General features: G+C 36.7%; 1 protein-coding gene across 10 annotated transcripts; it reads left to right on the forward strand.

The window, feature by feature from the left end:
• The first annotated feature begins 664 nt into the window (after positions 1-664).
• ATRIP (ATR interacting protein) lies at positions 665-17,295 on the forward strand. Of its 10 annotated transcripts, XM_087923975.1 has the most exons (16): positions 665-768; positions 1,053-1,120; positions 1,600-1,732; positions 2,030-2,449; positions 3,014-3,096; positions 4,195-4,365; positions 5,752-5,864; positions 6,238-6,395; positions 7,887-7,958; positions 9,680-9,809; positions 10,567-11,274; positions 11,798-11,946; positions 12,586-12,677; positions 13,200-13,283; positions 13,557-13,809; positions 17,003-17,295. In XM_087923975.1, exons 4-16 carry the CDS (start codon positions 2,047-2,049, stop codon positions 17,068-17,070), a joined length of 2,484 nt encoding a protein of 827 aa, XP_087780101.1. In that variant the 5' UTR covers positions 665-768; positions 1,053-1,120; positions 1,600-1,732; positions 2,030-2,046; the 3' UTR covers positions 17,071-17,295. The 10 variants fall into 10 exon arrangements, with proteins under 10 accessions (XP_087780101.1, XP_026580423.2, XP_087780098.1 ...); XM_026724638.2 differs by having other exon boundaries at positions 665-1,120; XM_087923972.1 differs by lacking the exon at positions 1,053-1,120 and having other exon boundaries at positions 665-977.
• The last annotated feature ends 507 nt before the right edge of the window (positions 17,296-17,802 follow it).

Consider the following 17,802-nt stretch of genomic DNA (forward strand, 5'->3'; position numbering starts at 1 on the left):
AAGCTTCTATGTAAACACAGACCGTACATACCAATCAAATTGCATTTCCACTTTAATGCCCTTTTCAGATCCCGGAGAACCATCGGCTCTGAGGGCTACTCCTTTTCACTTGATTTGTGAAAGGCGGAAAGTCCTGGATTTCGACATTCACCCTTAGGGGTGGATTTGTCATTGTTACCGTGCTGGCCAGAAAGTGATGAAGTAATTCATGAATAATAAGGAAGGCAGCCTGTTTGGAAATAATCACACACACACACACACACACACACACAAAACCCCCGGTCCAACACCCCCACCCCCTCCCTTTCTTCCGTTTCTATTTTGCCGCTGCTGCGTTTCTGTAGTGTGTCTCTGTAACGTTACTTTTCCGAAAAGCCGAAGGGATCTTAAGGGCGCCATTGGTGGGAAGTCAGCTACCGATTGGTCGGCCGGGGGGGTTGGGGGCGTGCCGCTATATCACCCACCATGTTCGGGCGGAAGCTCGGAGGGTCTATTCCCCCCTCCCATACTCTTTCTTTCTTTTCCTAGCAGTGCTGTTCGACGGAGTTTGGCTGCCTGGCTTTCTTAAAACCATATTGCGGAATTGCTGAGGAGGAGACGAGACGAGACGGAAGGAAGGAAGGAAGGACACGGGCGAAGAGGATGCGAAGAACCGGAAGCCGTCGCCACGCTGGGGCCGGGAGCATGACCCTCGGCGTGCCTTCTCTGAGGCATGAGGGGAAATTCCTGCTTGCTCCCTGCTTTTAATGCCTTTGGACAGTGGAGGAAGTAATCTCTCTTTTCTCTCCAAGCCGCTTCCACCTTATCTCGTTTCTCTGCGATAAGAAAAACCGAGTTCGATACCCGAAGTTATGAAGTAAAGAAAAGGGGTAGATGTCCGTCTTGATAAACACACCAATAACCATTGGTGGATCTGCGAGTTTTCGCCGCTGTGGGTCTTTTATGATTCAGTCTGGCATAAGAGCCCGGAAAATTAGGTGATAAATCGGGCTTAACTTAACGATCAAGTTACTTGTAAATATATTTTGCAGGCAATTTTTTTTTTTTTGTAGTTTGGGGTGGCATTTACATTGGTAAAACCTTCAGAGATGTAAACCTAAGGTAGAAGAAATATGACAAGGTGAGTTTTTAGTATAAGTGTTAAGTTTTGATAACCGGAAGGCTAAAGCCAACATAACAATCGAGCAACAGAAAGCCTGGGATTGGCATCTGATTAAGTAACACGTTACTTGGGAAAATAATGCTTCTGTAGCTCATCTTTTAAAAGCATTCTTACTTTACACCGAATATTATTGAACTTGGTGGAATTGTTTCTCAATAAAAATATGTAGGATTGAGTTACGTCTTTTTGGATCTTGCCTATTTACTAGACCAGCCTTTCTCAAACTTTTTACTCTGAATAATATTCAAGTCTCAGAGAAGCGCCCCCCACCAATAAAAATTATACTCAGAGTTCAAAAGTATTTTTAAAATCACGATTGCTCATGAAACATCTAGAAACTTCTCATGAAGTGCTAGGGTTTCACAGAACCCCCAGTTGAGAAAAGCTGCACTAAACTATTGTAATACATATTATTAAATCCAAATTCTTTATTTTAGGAACCACTCCTCTAAGACGCTTATGTAATCAGTTTTTACAGCTTGTCTCTGGAATGCAAATGGCTTAAAGTGCAATCCTGTGCATATCTATTCCAAAATAAGCTCTCCTGAATTCAGTTGGATTTATTCCCAGGTAAACATGAATAGGATTGTTGCCTGGATATAATTATGTTTAAATTCTTGACTTTTTTTTTCTTCCATTGTTTTTATAGGTTGGACAAATCATTAGGCCTTCCAGTAAACCTCCTGAAGTTTTTCTTTGGTTGCATGTGGTAAAGATGCATGCATTTGGTTTTCAAGTAATCAGATCCAAGGAAATGGGTGAATGAGACCCTAATATAGTTTGTTTATGTTGCTCTGCTGATCTCTTATGTTTCTTCATTATTAACATTTGGTTGAACTCTTAACTACTTATTTTTCTATTTGCCAGGCTTATGTTAATAGAAAATGTCAGTGAATAACTTCTTTGGAAATAAGAAGAGAAACAGCTCCATATTGTATGATGTTGATCAGACAAAAATTACTTCACCTCTCCAGAGATCTATGAGCCATAATAATATTGGAAATAATGGTGAAGGCTTCCCACCGAACAAGCGTTACAAAAGTGTTGTTTCATCCAAGTGTAAAGAAACGGAAGATCCATTTGGGGATAATGATGATTTTTCTGTAGATGACTTGAAGGAGATAGACATTATTGCTTCCCAGGCACTGGCACCAGATGTTTCTTCAGAAACAAATTTGTTGAAAACGGAGCCAAATGTTCAGTTGTCCATTTTCCCGAATAGCACCAATCAGTTCAAAACACCCGATCAATGGAATATTACTCTAACGACTGAGACAAACCCATCTGGTATGTTCACAATGAATACAGAAATCAATAAGAAACTGGATTGATATGAATCAAATATGTAGGTATATGGAAAGAAATTGCAACAAATGGCTATTAGCCATATGTAACTTCGATATAGTCTCACCATTCTGAGACCATATTGCTGAATTGTGATAGTAAAATTACTAGAATTTGGCACTGATTTTTTTATTCAAGCTTAATTTTGGGGATCATAGTGGAAACATTTAACTGCTTTGATTCCCATTCCAAATCAGATTGGAATTACGTTTTTTTCAGTCCGATTGCAGGGTTAATAAGATTGGGATGGGAGTAGGAAGTTCTTGAGAAACAAACTGTTTCCAGGTCCTTTTAACTCTCCTGAAAAAACATCTGAAATTGAACCTAAAACAGCAGTTCTGGGATTTGGGAGAATTTTTTAAAGATTCAGTTGCAAGTAGTTTGTAAGCCTTCCATTCCTTTTTCCACCCTTAAGAAAAGAAACAAAAGTAAAAAATGGACTAAAAATTTATCTATGTAGCTCTTTGCTAAAATCACATTACTTGATTAATGTCTGTCTATCTACAGAAAATAGCATGGAAGAAATGAAACTTAAAGGAAGATTTAAATTTGAAACACTCCAAGCACAATACAAGGAGGCCATGAAAAAGGTGAGATACAATTCGTCATGCTTTTTGGAATGTAACCAGGAATTGTTCTAGTCTTGAAACTTTTTGATGTAGCTTCTCTGGTGTTCTTGATCATGTAATGGAAATGCTATTCAGAAGAAAGCTTTACAGCATTCAGTGGAACTTACTCTTGATCTAACTGCATATAGAATTGTAACCTAAACATAGAAGAAACTGAACCATGCATAGTTTTAAAAGGAAGATTACATAGTTAAAAAAAGGAAAATTAGGTAAGAAAATTGTGTGTGTGTGTATTTACAAATATTCAAACACATATGTGTAAATTATGGGTGGTTGAAGAAAACATGTTGATTTAATGTAAACAGCAGAGGGGCCATGTGCTCATACAAAGTCCAAATAATTTTGATGATATGCACAACTATACTATATATCTCTGTGACGTAAAATAGATTTTTAAAATCCTTATTGGTTCATTTTGCCTAAAATAATTCAAATGGAAGTAAATTTATTAGGACAAATATTGTTAATATAAGGAAGAAATTAAGACCAGATTTTATGCCTCAACAGTTTCTGGGCTTGAAAGCTAATCACGATTGGGTCTGGTTAATATTTGGATAGCAGAACTCCAATGAATTTCAGGGCTATTGTCTAGAGTTATAGTTTTATAAATGAAAAAAAGTGGTTGCCATTTATGAAATAAAGTAGCATAACTTTGTATGAAAAAGGGACGTTTTAGAAAGAATAATCTTTTTAATGCTGTTACTCACCTAAACATTGATAATTAAAATTATTGTTTTTCTATTTTAATCTTATGCTTAAAGAAGTAATGATTGTATTTCTTGAATTAATCTCAAGCTTTTATAATAATTATTTGCAAATACCCAAATGCATCTGAATTGATATGTAATCTGATCATTTCTTGAAGCTATATGATATCTTTGTCAGAATTTATTAATGTATAATACATTAATCAGAGCTAATGTATAAGTTACTATTGCAGGAAAAACAATTCAATTCACAATTAAGTCATTTTTCTATTAGGATTTTGAATAAAAAAAATAACATGTCATCTGCAAATAGATTAATTACATTAATTTTTAAATTATTGTGAATTTGCAGTTGAAGGAAATGCAGGATGAAATCCTTATTAAAAATGGAGAAATAAAAGTTTTGCGGGATTCAATGCAGCAGATGGAATCTACTGTGGAGGATCAGCAGAAATCATACATATTACTGGAAAGAGAAAAAGCTCAGTGTTTAAATGAAAAAGAAAAGGAATTCTCCAGAAAGGTACTATTTAACAAATGACAAATATAAACTGCATTAAAACATCCGAGCTCTGAGAAGCCCTTTGTTGAAACATCTTTTTTTCCTTTCTGGAATGACTTATTCATAGATACTTGTTGAAAATAATCAGTCAAAATAATCTCACCAGCCTATTTGCAGATGAGCAATGGCATGCAAACTGTTTTTTCCAATGGTAAAAGGACAAATGAAAACCAGTGTAGAGGATTAAAAACATTAGGGCAGAATTGTTGTGATCCTGAATGGTGGCCTTGAGCCAATCACCCTCTCTCATCCCTAAGAAGAAGGCACAGGTAAACCACCTTTGAAGTCTTGTCAAGAAAACCGCAGGGACTTCTCCAGACAGTTTGCAGAAGTCAAGAGTATCAAGGGCACATTTGGAAAAAAAAAATGTGTGCAAGTGATGAACTGTTTGATGTTCTGTTTCCACTCTGGCTGATCTTATTTTTTCATTTATTTATTTATTGAAAGCAACCCTTCAGTTGAAACCAAGGGAGGGAAATTATTCTGCTGAAGCACTAGGGCCTGGCATTGATTACCAGCCAAAGTGGAAGCCTTATCACATGTCTAGAAGGAATTTGGATCCATGTCCCTTTCTGGATGCCTCTCATCCATACCGGACTGGCTGCTTTTGGCTTTGATGACATTAATGGTATTCCAAAGCTCTGCAAGGGGGATTTCAAAAGTTAGATTTGCTTCTCTGATGTCAGCGCTGCTGTTCAGTCTCAGACCCCTCCAGAGGGAAATGTCCTAAAGCCAACAGTGCTCTGGGAGATTTCCAGCAGTCACAGGAATGCAGGCTGATTACGTGTGTTTGGTTGTTTTTTTTTCATAGTTTTTAAAAAGTTAATTGCCCTGTATGGGATTTTAATGGTAAGGAAAGGTTTTTACATATGGATTCTACATATGGAAATAAGCCAGATGTCTTGCCATACTTGTGAAGCTTTTCATACATCTTATTTCAAGCATCCTTGTTCCTCTTGGAGTTTAAAACAAGATTATTGTACAAACACTCTGCATTATTGCGTTGAAAATGAATAATTTCCACAATATTTTAGCTAAATTGCCATAATAATTGCTTCTGCACTTTTTTGTGCATGTATGTGGAAAGCACAAAATATTAATGATTTTAAGAGACAAGCTTTTTATTATGTTTGTAAATACTGTGTAGTATTTACCTGGGAATACTAGCACTTTCTCAGAGTGGCAAAACTTATCTTTTCTCTGTTTTTATGAATAAGCTATTAGTATTGATTTTGGTGTGACTGAATGGAGCAAAATAAGTGAAAGTGAGGAAAGATTTGCGGGATTGTTTCATAGTGTTTTCTGTGCTCAGTGGAATTTGAAATGTCTAATCCTTTGCTCTTTTAGTTACAGTCACTGCAATCTGAACTGCAATTCAGGGATGCTGAAATGAATGAATTGAGGACAAAGATTTTGAATTGTGAAAGGATTAAACCTGTGGCCCTTGTTTCATATACCAGGTACAAAATAAGGTGAAATTTATTTCAGGAGTTTGGTTACTGGAGAATTTTCTTACCTCCCATTTATAGCTGAATATAACGAATTGCAGAACAGTTCTTTTACAAACGATAATTGAACACATAGAATAAACCCGTAAGAATTTATTTTTAGAGTTTGAATGTACAGGTTGTTGTTCTTATGCTTGGAGGATATGCCAGAATGAAGAGATTGCCCTTTATTTACTCCATTGTGAATGTCTAAAATTGTTATTGTTTCATTAGGAAATATAATTCACCATAAATGTTTAACTATATTTTTTTTGGGGGGGGAGGACCTTTAAAGTTTCAAAATGAAATGCCCCTGTGCAGTTAATTCAGACTTTTTACTTTTTAGTCCTAAGAAAAGTCCCTCTAACCCTATGAAAATTGAAAGAAGCACTCATATTGAAAATAAAAGTTATCCCACAGAAGAGTCTTTTGGATCTCAGATATTACCAATACCATCTTGCTCCAAGACCCAATCCCATGTCCAAGCTCCTCATCAAAACAATGGTAGGTAGATTTTTGGTGAACTATATTTGACTTGGGTGGTGAGGGTAGAACAGTAAATCTTAATTTAGTACTCTGGAGGCGGGGGTTTGTGAGAATGTTTAGAAAGAAATTGGAGAGAGAGAGGGGGAGAGACAGAAACAGGAAGCAAGGGGGAGAAAACACACAGAAACCACCAAGAGAAAATGAGCAAGAGTTTACACTTATAAATAACAATTTAGCCGGAGGAAGAAATAGAAGAATAAATGTTTCAATTCATTCAAAGAGAATTTACTACAACTAACTGATGAGGTTGGGAAATTCATCTTATAGGGAAATTCTAAGGTTCTCTATTTAGCTAAGACTACCATTAGTAATATCTCACTGAAATCTATATAGTTCTTGCTCCTTTGTTCTTGCCCAGCTGTGCGGAGCTTGATACTCTAACGCAGGGAACAAAAGTCCTGTGGTTTTCACACCATTTTATGTTAATTGTATAGTGGTTCGTTGTACAATTGATATAACTTGTGTAACAACAGCATTGTGGATGATATTGTAGCAGTCCGAGGAACCATTGTATTTCAAACAGCTTAGTGACATATTTTGATTTCTCCTGCAGATTAAGAACATTCTAGAAGTTTAGAACTTACTCGGATGAACCTGCTTTTTCTTCATTCTTACTTGCTGAATAAAGAAAAATGGGAGTGGGGGAGGGATCTCCACACAACTGCAAAGCTTTCCTTATCTGGAAAGTTCATCATACATTCATTCCCATCCTACGCAGGCACCCACTCCCACACACACATACTGAGTCAACTCTTATGTCTTGCTGTCTCATGACCATGGAAGTAGGATCATGAAGTCTTGGAGCTAGATTTTAATTAAAAATCCATTAAAACTCTTGAGTACAGGTTTGAGTGCTCAGCACGGGTACCCAGGCTCTTGGGATATCTCCACTGCTTGCTGAGGTTATGCTTTCTTGAATCTCTGATTTACTTGCCTACTACAGTTAAAGAATAAAGTTTGTTGTCTCTGGGTCCTCAGAGAACCAATTTTCTACCTGGCCACTGCTGGACCCTTGGCAAGACAGATGTACCCTCTGATTTAATGGACAGTTAGGAATAGCAGACATTCTTTCCCAAGTTGGTCTATTAAATTGATATTTTACTGCATATAACTTTGCTAGACTTCAGTGAATAGGGTCAAGCTTAGTCTGCATAGGCATTAAGGAAAGTTGTGAAGCAAATACTGGCCTTCCTCTAAAATGATCTCTGATGATAGCTTCTGGGATTCCATTACTGAATATGCAACTGGATTCTCTTAGTTGCGGCCATTATATGGTTCTGAAATGTAGTAGTTGCAGTGTTTTGTCCTGTTTATTTTCTGAAGTTGAAAATCTATTTCAAACCTGTGTCAGTTAAGTCAATCCCAAAAACTGATTGCATTGTGATAGAAGGGCAACATAGAATAGGCTAAAAACAAATACTATTTGGTTTATTGAATTTTTCTATCCAGACAGCAAGACAAATGCCCTTGAAACTGAGCCAGTGAAGCAAGAAACAACTTTCAGCTGTCCGCAGAGACCAGGTAAATTCAACTAAGAGATCTTGTGATTATTTATTGGAATTAGAAACGGGTGGGATTCTACCGGTTCTGTCCGGCTCTGTAGAACCAGTAGCTCTGAAGAGCAGCAGACACAGAACCGGTTCTATGTCTGCTGCTGTTTGGCCCGCCTGCCCGGGCTCTTACCTGTCCTTTATTTCCTGCTTTTTCAACCTCAGCTGCTTTGCACAGCACAGCTGCGGTTGAAAAAGCAGGAGAATAGTGCTTTTTCGAATGCTGTGCACATGCGCGCAGTGCTTATCAGTTGGGCAGCACAGCTCACGATGTTTCACGCACGTGCACAGCGTTGGTCAGGCGCCCATGCGCACAAAGCGTGCATGCGAGCGCAAATCATAAATCACTGAACCGGTAGTTACACCGGTCGCATCCCACCCCTGATTAGAAACGTGCATGAATTAAAATCATAGGCTATTTTGATATTGATTTCAACTATGGGAGAGGGGGTTTAGGCAAATAAAGTAAAAAAAAATCATGGTGGGTCTGCAAATCACCCTTTCATTTACTAATAAATGTATTATTGTATTTTTGTTCTGCTGCAGAAATGATAAATTTCCAAACTCACTGGAAGTGGAAACCTATACAAATTCTTTACTTTCATATTCTAGATTCTTGAATGCATTCTTTCCTAGAATGATTTCTGCTTACCACCTTGAGTTATAAATTAAAGTATATAAAAAAATAAGAAAAATCAAGTCACCTTAACTTTAAATGTTAACAGTTTTAGCTTAATGTTAGCATCTGACTATGTTAACATATTTCTATTGATGTACATTTTGAACGAAGTTGTTCAAGGTTTCCTGGTTACCATACATGTAGGTTTTAGGATATACCTTGGCATAATCATCCATTAGGGTTGGTTAATAAATATTTGGTTGACTAATCTCTAATCAAGTCTTCTAAAGGATGAAATCAGAAATTGAAAAAAATTGAGGGGGGAAGGTGTTTTTTTAATAACTTTAAAATTTTAGTTCAGTTGGAACTAAATGGCTCTGATTACATTCATGAATTAGAGAAGTATTGTTGCTATAACTTTAGCATTTTTCCAAAAATCGTTATTAAAATTAACTAACTGAGGTTTTTTCCTCTCTCAATATAATATTCTTGCTTATGTTCTGTGAGGTAATGCTAAACTAGGATTTTTCTTTCTTTTTTTAAATTATTTTTATTGAACTTTTTCAACAGCTAGGATTTTTCACTTGGCACCTTGTAAATGTTTCACCTAACAGCCAGAAAATAGATGTGGACAATGTCTGAATCTGCTTTTTATAGGCACTGTGTTCTCTTCTGAATGCAAGCTAAATGTATTTATTCTCATACGCACCAAACCCTATGGCACAACTTTAAAGCATGTGGTATTTCTTCACTCATAGGATAGTGAAAATCATTGTAAAATGCAAAAGAAGAAAATCCATTAACTTGGGCATACGTTGGGGAGGGAAGCATTATTTTGCTATAAGAATTTAAATAAAGCTATTAAATATATAATTATTATGTTTACTTATTACTTGAAGTCAGGATTTTCATCAGCATTTCTTGCATAAGACGTAGCAGCAATGGTTCTCGTGTAATACCAAGTAACAATGTGCCAAGGTAAAATTAAGCAAAATATATTATTGTTCAGCTGTTAAACACACTATGTATCTTGCTTCAGTGTGTGTCTTCAGCCTTGTATTTATCTATTGTAGGTTCGCTTTTGCTAAGTGCACTGATGAAGCAGCCACTTGTCCCAGGATCCCCATTAGGAATCTACAACCTTCTTAGCAGCAACCCTGAAGCTTGGTCTGGATCTGCTACACAGTCTGCTTCTTTCAGTGTGTAGGTTTGCCATTTTCACATTTTCTGAAACAGGAAGAAATCAGATCACCGAAACAGATGGGTGGATATTTTGGGACCGAATTTTCTCAGATGGAGGCGGGTATACTTTATCCCATTGTTTTTAGATAATTTGATTGGGTGAATCTAGGAAGTAAGCCTGATCTTGCTCTACGAAGAATGTTAATTTTTTTCTGCCTGGTAGAATTTTATTCTAGCATAGTAGTCAGGTACAGAAGTTGAGGGATTTAATTACTCAAAGTAACTCTGAGGGGTTTTTTATTTAAAAAATATCAATTCATTTTTGATCTCCCTGCTGATTAAACTGCGCCACTAGTGGCATAACATTTTATATATTTTATATCTTTGCCCTATTGATGCTAACCATAACGTATTTACTAGACCTGCTTTTCCAGATGAATTGTAAGAAATCCTAATCCTAGTTAATGTTAATGGAAGGTATAATTGTATCCTTAATGTATCTTACAAATTAAAGACACATATTCTCTTTCCTTCTACCATAGGCAGCGACAAGCATAATGGTTAGGTGGAGACTAATTTACATTACAATTTCTGTCTGAGAAAGAACATTAAATTAAGACAGACTCTCCTTATTAACAGTATGTTCTTAATTCCCTTTGCAAAAAGTGGCAGTAATGTCCTTGAGCCCATTTGCCTATAGCATAATATGTGTTCTAGTTTCAGAAGATGCACAGACCATCACAAATGGTACTTATTTCCCCCCTTCTTGTTTTCTTAGAGGACCTACACAAAAATTCAGTAACAAGATTGAAAGCTCTCAGGGAGGTGAGACTTCATTGAGAACTGTTCAAAAACTTGCCTTAACTGGATTGAATTTGATTGCTGTAGATGGAGGCTCACAGGAAGGACAACAAAACAAGAGAGACGTGCCCCACCTTAAGTGCTTTAAAATTCCTGGAGCAGTACATCTTCTCCCCCTCCTGGAGCTTCATATTGGTGCATATAACCAAGCCCTCTTGTCAGTGACGAAGACTGGAAGCATTTCTGCTGGAAATCAGTCTGCTTGCTCCTCTAGGACATCTTCAGGTGCAGCTTCAAGTGTAGAGGAAGCTTTATCCACTCTTGAAGAGCATGCACTCGTGTCACTGGGCGTTCTTTACTATTTGGTGTTTTATAGCTGGGAAGTTATTAATACACTTCTGTCCCGTGATATGAAAGCAAATTGTAATCCAGATGCTATAGATGTTTCTGAGAAGAATGAGACTCTGGCTTGCGGTAAACGGGATACAACTAATCTTCAGGAAACCCTCCCAGAATTAGAGGTTGCCAGTTTGGACAAATGCCAGCATCCTTTGTTTAAAAAGCTACTACAAATCTTAAGCTTGTGTGTAACATCAGCAGGATGCCAGAGGTGCCATATCGCAAATCAGTGCCTCAAGGTTTTGGTGAAATTAGCTGAAAAGTCAACAGTTGACTTATTAATAAGGTAAAAGTACAGCTTGAATTTATACCCACATTTCTGTTTAAATACATTTGTTTCATGGCATTCTTACATGGCGTAGCTCATTTTATAAAAAATAAGCAGGTTGATTGTTTTGTTCAGAGTTCTAAAACAGCCTTTCCCAATCTGGAATCCTCCAGATGTGTGGCTTCAACTTTACAAATTGGCAGCTAGTGCTATCCATTGCTGAAAACTTGGAAAATCAAAGCCAACACATCTGGAGGACACTCACGCTGTTCTGTAAGCATTAATTGTGAAATATTTGGAGCAAAGTTATGCTGACAGCGCATCCAGGCTGAAGCACCTTGTGTGAGCCCAGGAAAAAAAAAACAGCTGTTTTAAAACAGGTATGGTATGTGACCTGCATCTCTTTATGTAGCATCTTTGGACTTGAAGTCCTTTATTTCCTGTTCTGTTCTCTGCATGGATAATTTTGATTGATTTTTTTCAGCAGTTGATTCATATGGAGCAGACTCTAAATGGCATTTTCTTCTGTTTTTCTATAAAGCTTTCAGTGCTTGTTTGATAGCCAGTCCCAGATCCTGCTTCGCTGCATATCTTCAGAAACTCCCTTGTTTGCTGTCCTTCTCACTGTTAGGATGTTAAGTTTGCTTGCTGAGCATCAGGTTCTGGCTGCTCGGTTCTGTTCACGTTCGGGTAAGAAAGAGAACACCTTCGCCGTCCTACTCCATTAGCAAAACACTGAATTCATAAGGCAAGCAAGGGCATTTTAAAACATGGTTCCAAAGCTTGGGTATTGTTTGCTTGAAGATTTCTGTATTTCCCTGTTCATTTTAAAATCTTTTGACACTTCTTAAAAATTTGGGTCTCTGTGGTATTTATCAGTCTATGAAATACCCAGCTCCTGGGTATTTCATAGAATACTGGGATATTATTTTTGAACAAATGGCACATTCAAGTGGAATGAGGAAGAAGATGAGACAGATACAGTCAGCTAGATGAAATTATGGGAATCATGGCCGAAATGCTTATCTCAAAAGTGCTCTATGTTAGGAGTAGGCAGCCTAATCCTCAGGCATCGCTGCCAATGGTAAGGATTAAGGAAGTTGTTTCCAAACACCAAGAGGGCTCCCTTTTGAATGTATTATTTTAATGTTTCCCTCTTCTGAGGGAAACACCTGTCCTGTCTGAGCATCCACTTTGAAACCATGGGATTTAATTTTTGTCATATAGAAAATGGGGAGCACACTGTATTCAAAAGAGCGTTACAGTTTTTAAGACATTGCAGTCACATGAATGATAATGTTGACATGTTATATTTAATTATTTTCACAGAAACCTGCCTGCTTTTGGCATTGTACATGTATATCACATCACGCCCTGATAAATTAGCATCTGAAAGGCTTTGGCTGCAGTTGGAACAAGAGGTAAAAGTATATTGCATGTTTAAAGGTAAAAACATGGCATTTCTTTGAACAGGAGAAATTAAATGCAGGATCTGAGCTTTTGAGTAATCATGTTATAAAAATATAAGCTTATCTTTATCCTGCTTTCCAACTGAAAACCATGCATTTGTATCAGTTTCTAAGTCTCCAAAGCTATCTGAGCTATAGTTCAGCTTTTGGGGGTGGGATGAAGTTAAAGGACTGGGTATGATGCAGCCTTGACTTTTTTTTCTGAACGTGGCTGGAACCAAGTTTATGTAATAGAGAAATGTAATCAAAATATATTAGTTATGCTAGCACGAGGGATGAAACTGAGCTTAAAAACCTGATGCTTGGGACATTAACTTGAAAGTCCTCCCTCCCTCCTTTTTCGCTATATTTCAAGTATATTTGTTAAGTATGTTTGGGACCAGAGAGATGCAGAGTTTTCCTTTATTTTGATACTGCATGTTTTATCTTTTAAAATTACATTTAAAAAAATATTTTCGTGTTAATTTTTCTTAGACTGTTCGTTTTCTGACCAAGTGTATGCAGTGTTGTAGATCTTCTGTTTTACTTGTGGGAACAGATTGTCAGTGCACTTCTGAGGTAAGCCATTAAAAATTACATTTATGGTCATAGTTTAATACTATATGCTTTTTTCTCACCTGAAAAATCAACTGGATTCTTGTGTTACCTGCTCAGTCTTACAGTCAGGGTATATTGCTTAAGTATACCTGGTGAACTCCAAACCTTGGTCCTCTTCATAAGAATCTCATATGTCCAGATTACAATGGTACTATTCCCAAAAGAGAGCAATTATAAATGTAACAGTACACTCTGTGCCAATCTCTAACAGAACTGTACTCTGTTTTCTTGCAGGTAGTGAAAGCTCTGATAATAATGTTACATAGGCAATGGCTTTTGATCAGAAAAATGGAAGGAATCGTGTTCAATGGACATGAAAAGCAAATTGTACAGTTTTTGCGGGATGCTGTTTTGCTTCTGCATGGTCTCTCCCAGAAAGATAAACTTTTTCATGAACACTGCCTGGAAGTGCTCCACCAATATGATGGTGTCTTGTCTGGGGTTACAGCGGTCCTGAGAAAAGGGCGGCATTTAAAAGCTTGTGAAGGTGAGACCTTTTGCCTTAAACATATGACTATTGACGTAGACAGTGATCTGCCACTTGCAAGTGCATGCAAATGCATTCTAACATCATTCATTTTTTCTGTCATAATATAGCATAGAAAGGCAACAGATGCAGAACTACGTAAACGAAACCTGTGCTAATTTGGGCCCGTTGTCATTGCTGCTTCTACAGTTTGTAACTGCATGGTTTGCCATGCTGTGAGCATACATTATGCTTTATTTTTCATTGATTCACAGATTTGTATAAGAGCTGCTTTTAATTAATCAGCTCCTGTCAAGAGTGACAGGCATCAAATTAGCAGAAACACTTTTCAAGGCCACATTTCTTCCCAGGACTAGTACTTCAAATATTGAATGGGATATTATGAAGCAGGGTAAAGACGAAGAATGATAAAGGATGTTTCATCGAACTTTTATTTTTCCTGAATTCCTGTGGAACACATTTTGTTTCCTACTGGTATGCTTGTGGCTTTTTAAAAAGTTCTGGCACCACTGTGATTGAGCCATTAGATCAGGGGTGTCCAACCTTGGCAACTTTAAGCCTGGAGGACTTCAACTCCCAGAATTCCCCAGCCAGCTTTGCTTAGATGATCTTACTGTTTAGCACTCTCCTGGCACTCTGCCCTCTTTTTCAAAATATAGATGGGAAGTTTGACACCATCTTCATTTTCAAGAATGCTTTCTTGGTAAGAGGGACATTTTGCTTGTTGCCTCATGCTTTGTGACCTTGGCAGCCATTTTGGGAGTGCACCCACAACATCCTCTATAAATTCTTGCAATTCTCCCGTGTAAAACAAGACAGGAAACACAACCAGATGAGCTAATTCTACTTTATTGTAAGGCTATATTAAACCAGGCAGGAAATGCGACCAGATGAGGAAATTCTGCCTTATTGTATAGCTACCCAAACAGAACGTTGCAAGTCTGAAAGTAGATATTTTATATATATATATATATATATATATATATATATATATATATATATATATATATATATATATATATTTGTCAATTGCTTACAAGATAATAGGTGTAAGTAAAAGCATAGTTATGAATACATGGATACATATAAGAAAAATAAAAAAAATAAACAATAGGGGACAGGGACGGTAGGCACGTTGGTGCGCTTATGCACGCCCCCTACAGACACTTTTAACTTCCTGATGCATTAGGGCGGGACCTTCCTAAGTTTCCTTCCTTGACTATGAAGCCACTGGGGACTCCCCCGCCCACCACCCTTGCCTGATCGTTACCTAGGAAGACTCCCTTCTTGTTCCTCAGGATCATTCTCACATTCTATTGCAATTTCAGAAGTGTGCACTGGCCTCCAAAGCAATGGGAATAGTTTAAAGACTATCCTAAAGGTTCATGTGTCAAACCATTACTTGTTAATACTGATTTGTATCTATTTTGAAGGAAATACCTTTAATTTGTGGCTGATAAAAGTCCCTCTTATAGAGTATTGCTCAGTTGTATGCGTTCCCTGTTTGAAGACACAGAGGTTTGTTTGCCTTCTTCCAAATAAGATGATTGAATGATTCAGCTCGGGAATGGCATTCTTAAACTCTTTTTAATTGTAGCCCTTTTCTCTAGGCCTCAAGTGCCAATTGCTGAAAATGGGTGACATTGTTTCCTCCCATTTTGAAGTGAAAATTGTAAAATGCCATAGGCCCAAGTCTTAAGCAAGCTTGCTATAATTAAAAAGCAACTTTCCCAAACTTTCTATTGCAATCTTAAGGTTCAGGTATTTTTTTTAAAATCTTTTGAGTCAAACTCTTCCCTCAGTGGTGTTTTTAACCTAAGAACAATTGTGTCCTTCTCACTGCCGAGGCCCACCTCGGCTCTGTGGAACTTCTTTGCAGAATAGATCCTTATTTTCATTGGTAGTAAAGGAAATAGATGAGAGCATATTAATGAGAATCCTGTTAAGGGTTTCTAAAACAAGCAGATTTTATTGAACATCATAGAGATCCAGACAACAAGATGATATTCATAACTTCAGTCTTTTTTTAAAAAAAGTAAACAAGATTAGTAGGTCTTTTTTAGTTATTCTCATGAATTAGAGGATTTTTTTAATGGAATAGTTTAATTCCCAGGTCTCTGTTGTTGTAAAATTTACCTTTGTTCTTGAGTTAGATTTTGTATCCCACCAATCTTTGTTTCCAAGATTACACCAGCTATTTTATAAGGCTTTTTTTTGTTTTTTGGGGTGGGTGGGTGGGAGAATAACTCTTTTTTTTTTCTGTCTTAGGAAAACTACTTTTGTTGACTTTATAGAGAAAACTCAACTGTTCTTTCTTGGAGAAGGAACTTACACTTTCAAACCGTATTTGTACCTATTCAAAACATTATGTCCTCTTTTTATTAGCTACTTCATTCAACTTTTCCTTGCCTACAGTGGCAAAAGTGTGTTTCCGACATGTTACCTTTAAATCCTGTTCCATTATTCACATATGTCAGGTTTATTAATTTCCTGAGTAGAAACTCCTGGATCCACTCCATTTTGTATCTTCGTGACACACACTACAAACCTCTGTCTTCAAAAGTGTCGAATGCAATCCCTAAATCATCATATGTTGCCTGCTTTTGATCTAATTTAGTGTTATCTTGAGGCTGACTGTATGTCTCTTGGGGCTTAGACTGCTATGGACTGAACTTGGAGCCTACTTTTTATAAGCAATATATGCTCTTCTGCTAAGCTATACATTTTCCTATCATTTGAATAATGGCTAAGCCTATTAGGAATTAGTTTTTGGAAATGATTCTCATATCTTCACTTTGTAAATAAAAGTGTTACAGATTGAATACAGCATTGTCTCTGCAACTTATAAATGATGAAATGTGTTTTTGGTGCACTAGTATTTTCAGTGTGCAAAGATGCACATTTTTTGGCCCAATCTTTTTCACAAGTATATATAATCAGGAGGGAGTATGCAGCCTGTTAGGTTCCCATCAAGCTAGCCTGCATGCCAATTGCAAAGAATTGAGGGAGTGGTACTTCCAACATCTTGAGATCACCAAGTTGCCTACCTCAGCTTTACTAACCCTTCAGTTATTACTCTGCATGATGGACAGGAATTTGACTTTGTATTAAAATACTTTTACATTTAGACAATGGCAGTGTTGAATAAATATTTTTTTAAAAAATCTTAGACATTCTATGTTTGTTCTTTCAGAACTTGCACTGGATGAACTATATCCTTTGGAGCCTGAAATCAGTGACCAGGAAATGGATTGCAGATAATCGTCTTTCAATAATGTATTTGTTTACTTTCCAGAAAAGGTTCCTATTGAAATTTGATTCAATGTGCTTTTTAAAATTTACAGTGTAATGCATAAAACATTTCAAATATTAATTACCAGAAAGTATCACAACCCAAGCAATATATTACTTTTGTATTGAATAAATTCTCATAATGAAATATATGTTCCCAAAGATTATATTTAAAATTATATCTATAAACTTTAATCTTTGTGCCTGAAGAGTTATTTACAGTTGGGGTTAGAGGTAGGTGAACTCCAGGAATATTATTCTCATTAAATCCCCAAGTAAAACTTAATGAATCTCATTTCCTTAAAAGTTGGTAATGCTTTATGAATTAGTAGAGATCTTTTTTAATCAACGACATTTTAATGAGCATTACACTGGTCCAATTACAAAAAAATGCTCATGTTTTTGAAAATACATTTTCATATCTGAAATTCTATACGATATACCAGTGGGTAAAACCGAAATAATTTGTGCTTATTTCTGAATAAATATCTAAACACTGTAAATGAAAGGCTAGAAGACCAAGATAATAAGTATTTGTAATCTATTGTTTACTATGAAAGAAATGGGAAAAGAAATAAATTCGGAATATATATATTTTTTTTAATGTGACTAGAAATTACAGTTAACATCCTGGGTTTTCTGGTTTCCATCCTTTTAGAGAATTGCAGTTCGTTTCTATTCTTCACAGGAAATTTTTAATCC

This window comes from Pseudonaja textilis, chromosome 2 (genome assembly GCF_049901715.1).
Source record: "Pseudonaja textilis isolate UNSWEBS1 chromosome 2, rPseTex1.2, whole genome shotgun sequence".
In the NCBI taxonomy this organism is placed as follows: domain Eukaryota; kingdom Metazoa; phylum Chordata; class Lepidosauria; order Squamata; family Elapidae; genus Pseudonaja; species Pseudonaja textilis.

Coding starts and splice junctions, on each gene's coding strand:
- ATRIP (XM_026724638.2), top strand. CDS start 2,047: ATGTCAGTGAATAACTTCTTTGGAAATAAGAAGAGAAACAGCTCCATA. Junction 4,366..5,751: donor AAAAGGAATTCTCCAGAAAG/GTACTATTTAAC, acceptor TTGCTCTTTTAG/TTACAGTCACTGCAATCTGA. Junction 11,947..12,585: donor TCGGTTCTGTTCACGTTCGG/GTAAGAAAGAGA, acceptor TTATTTTCACAG/AAACCTGCCTGCTTTTGGCA.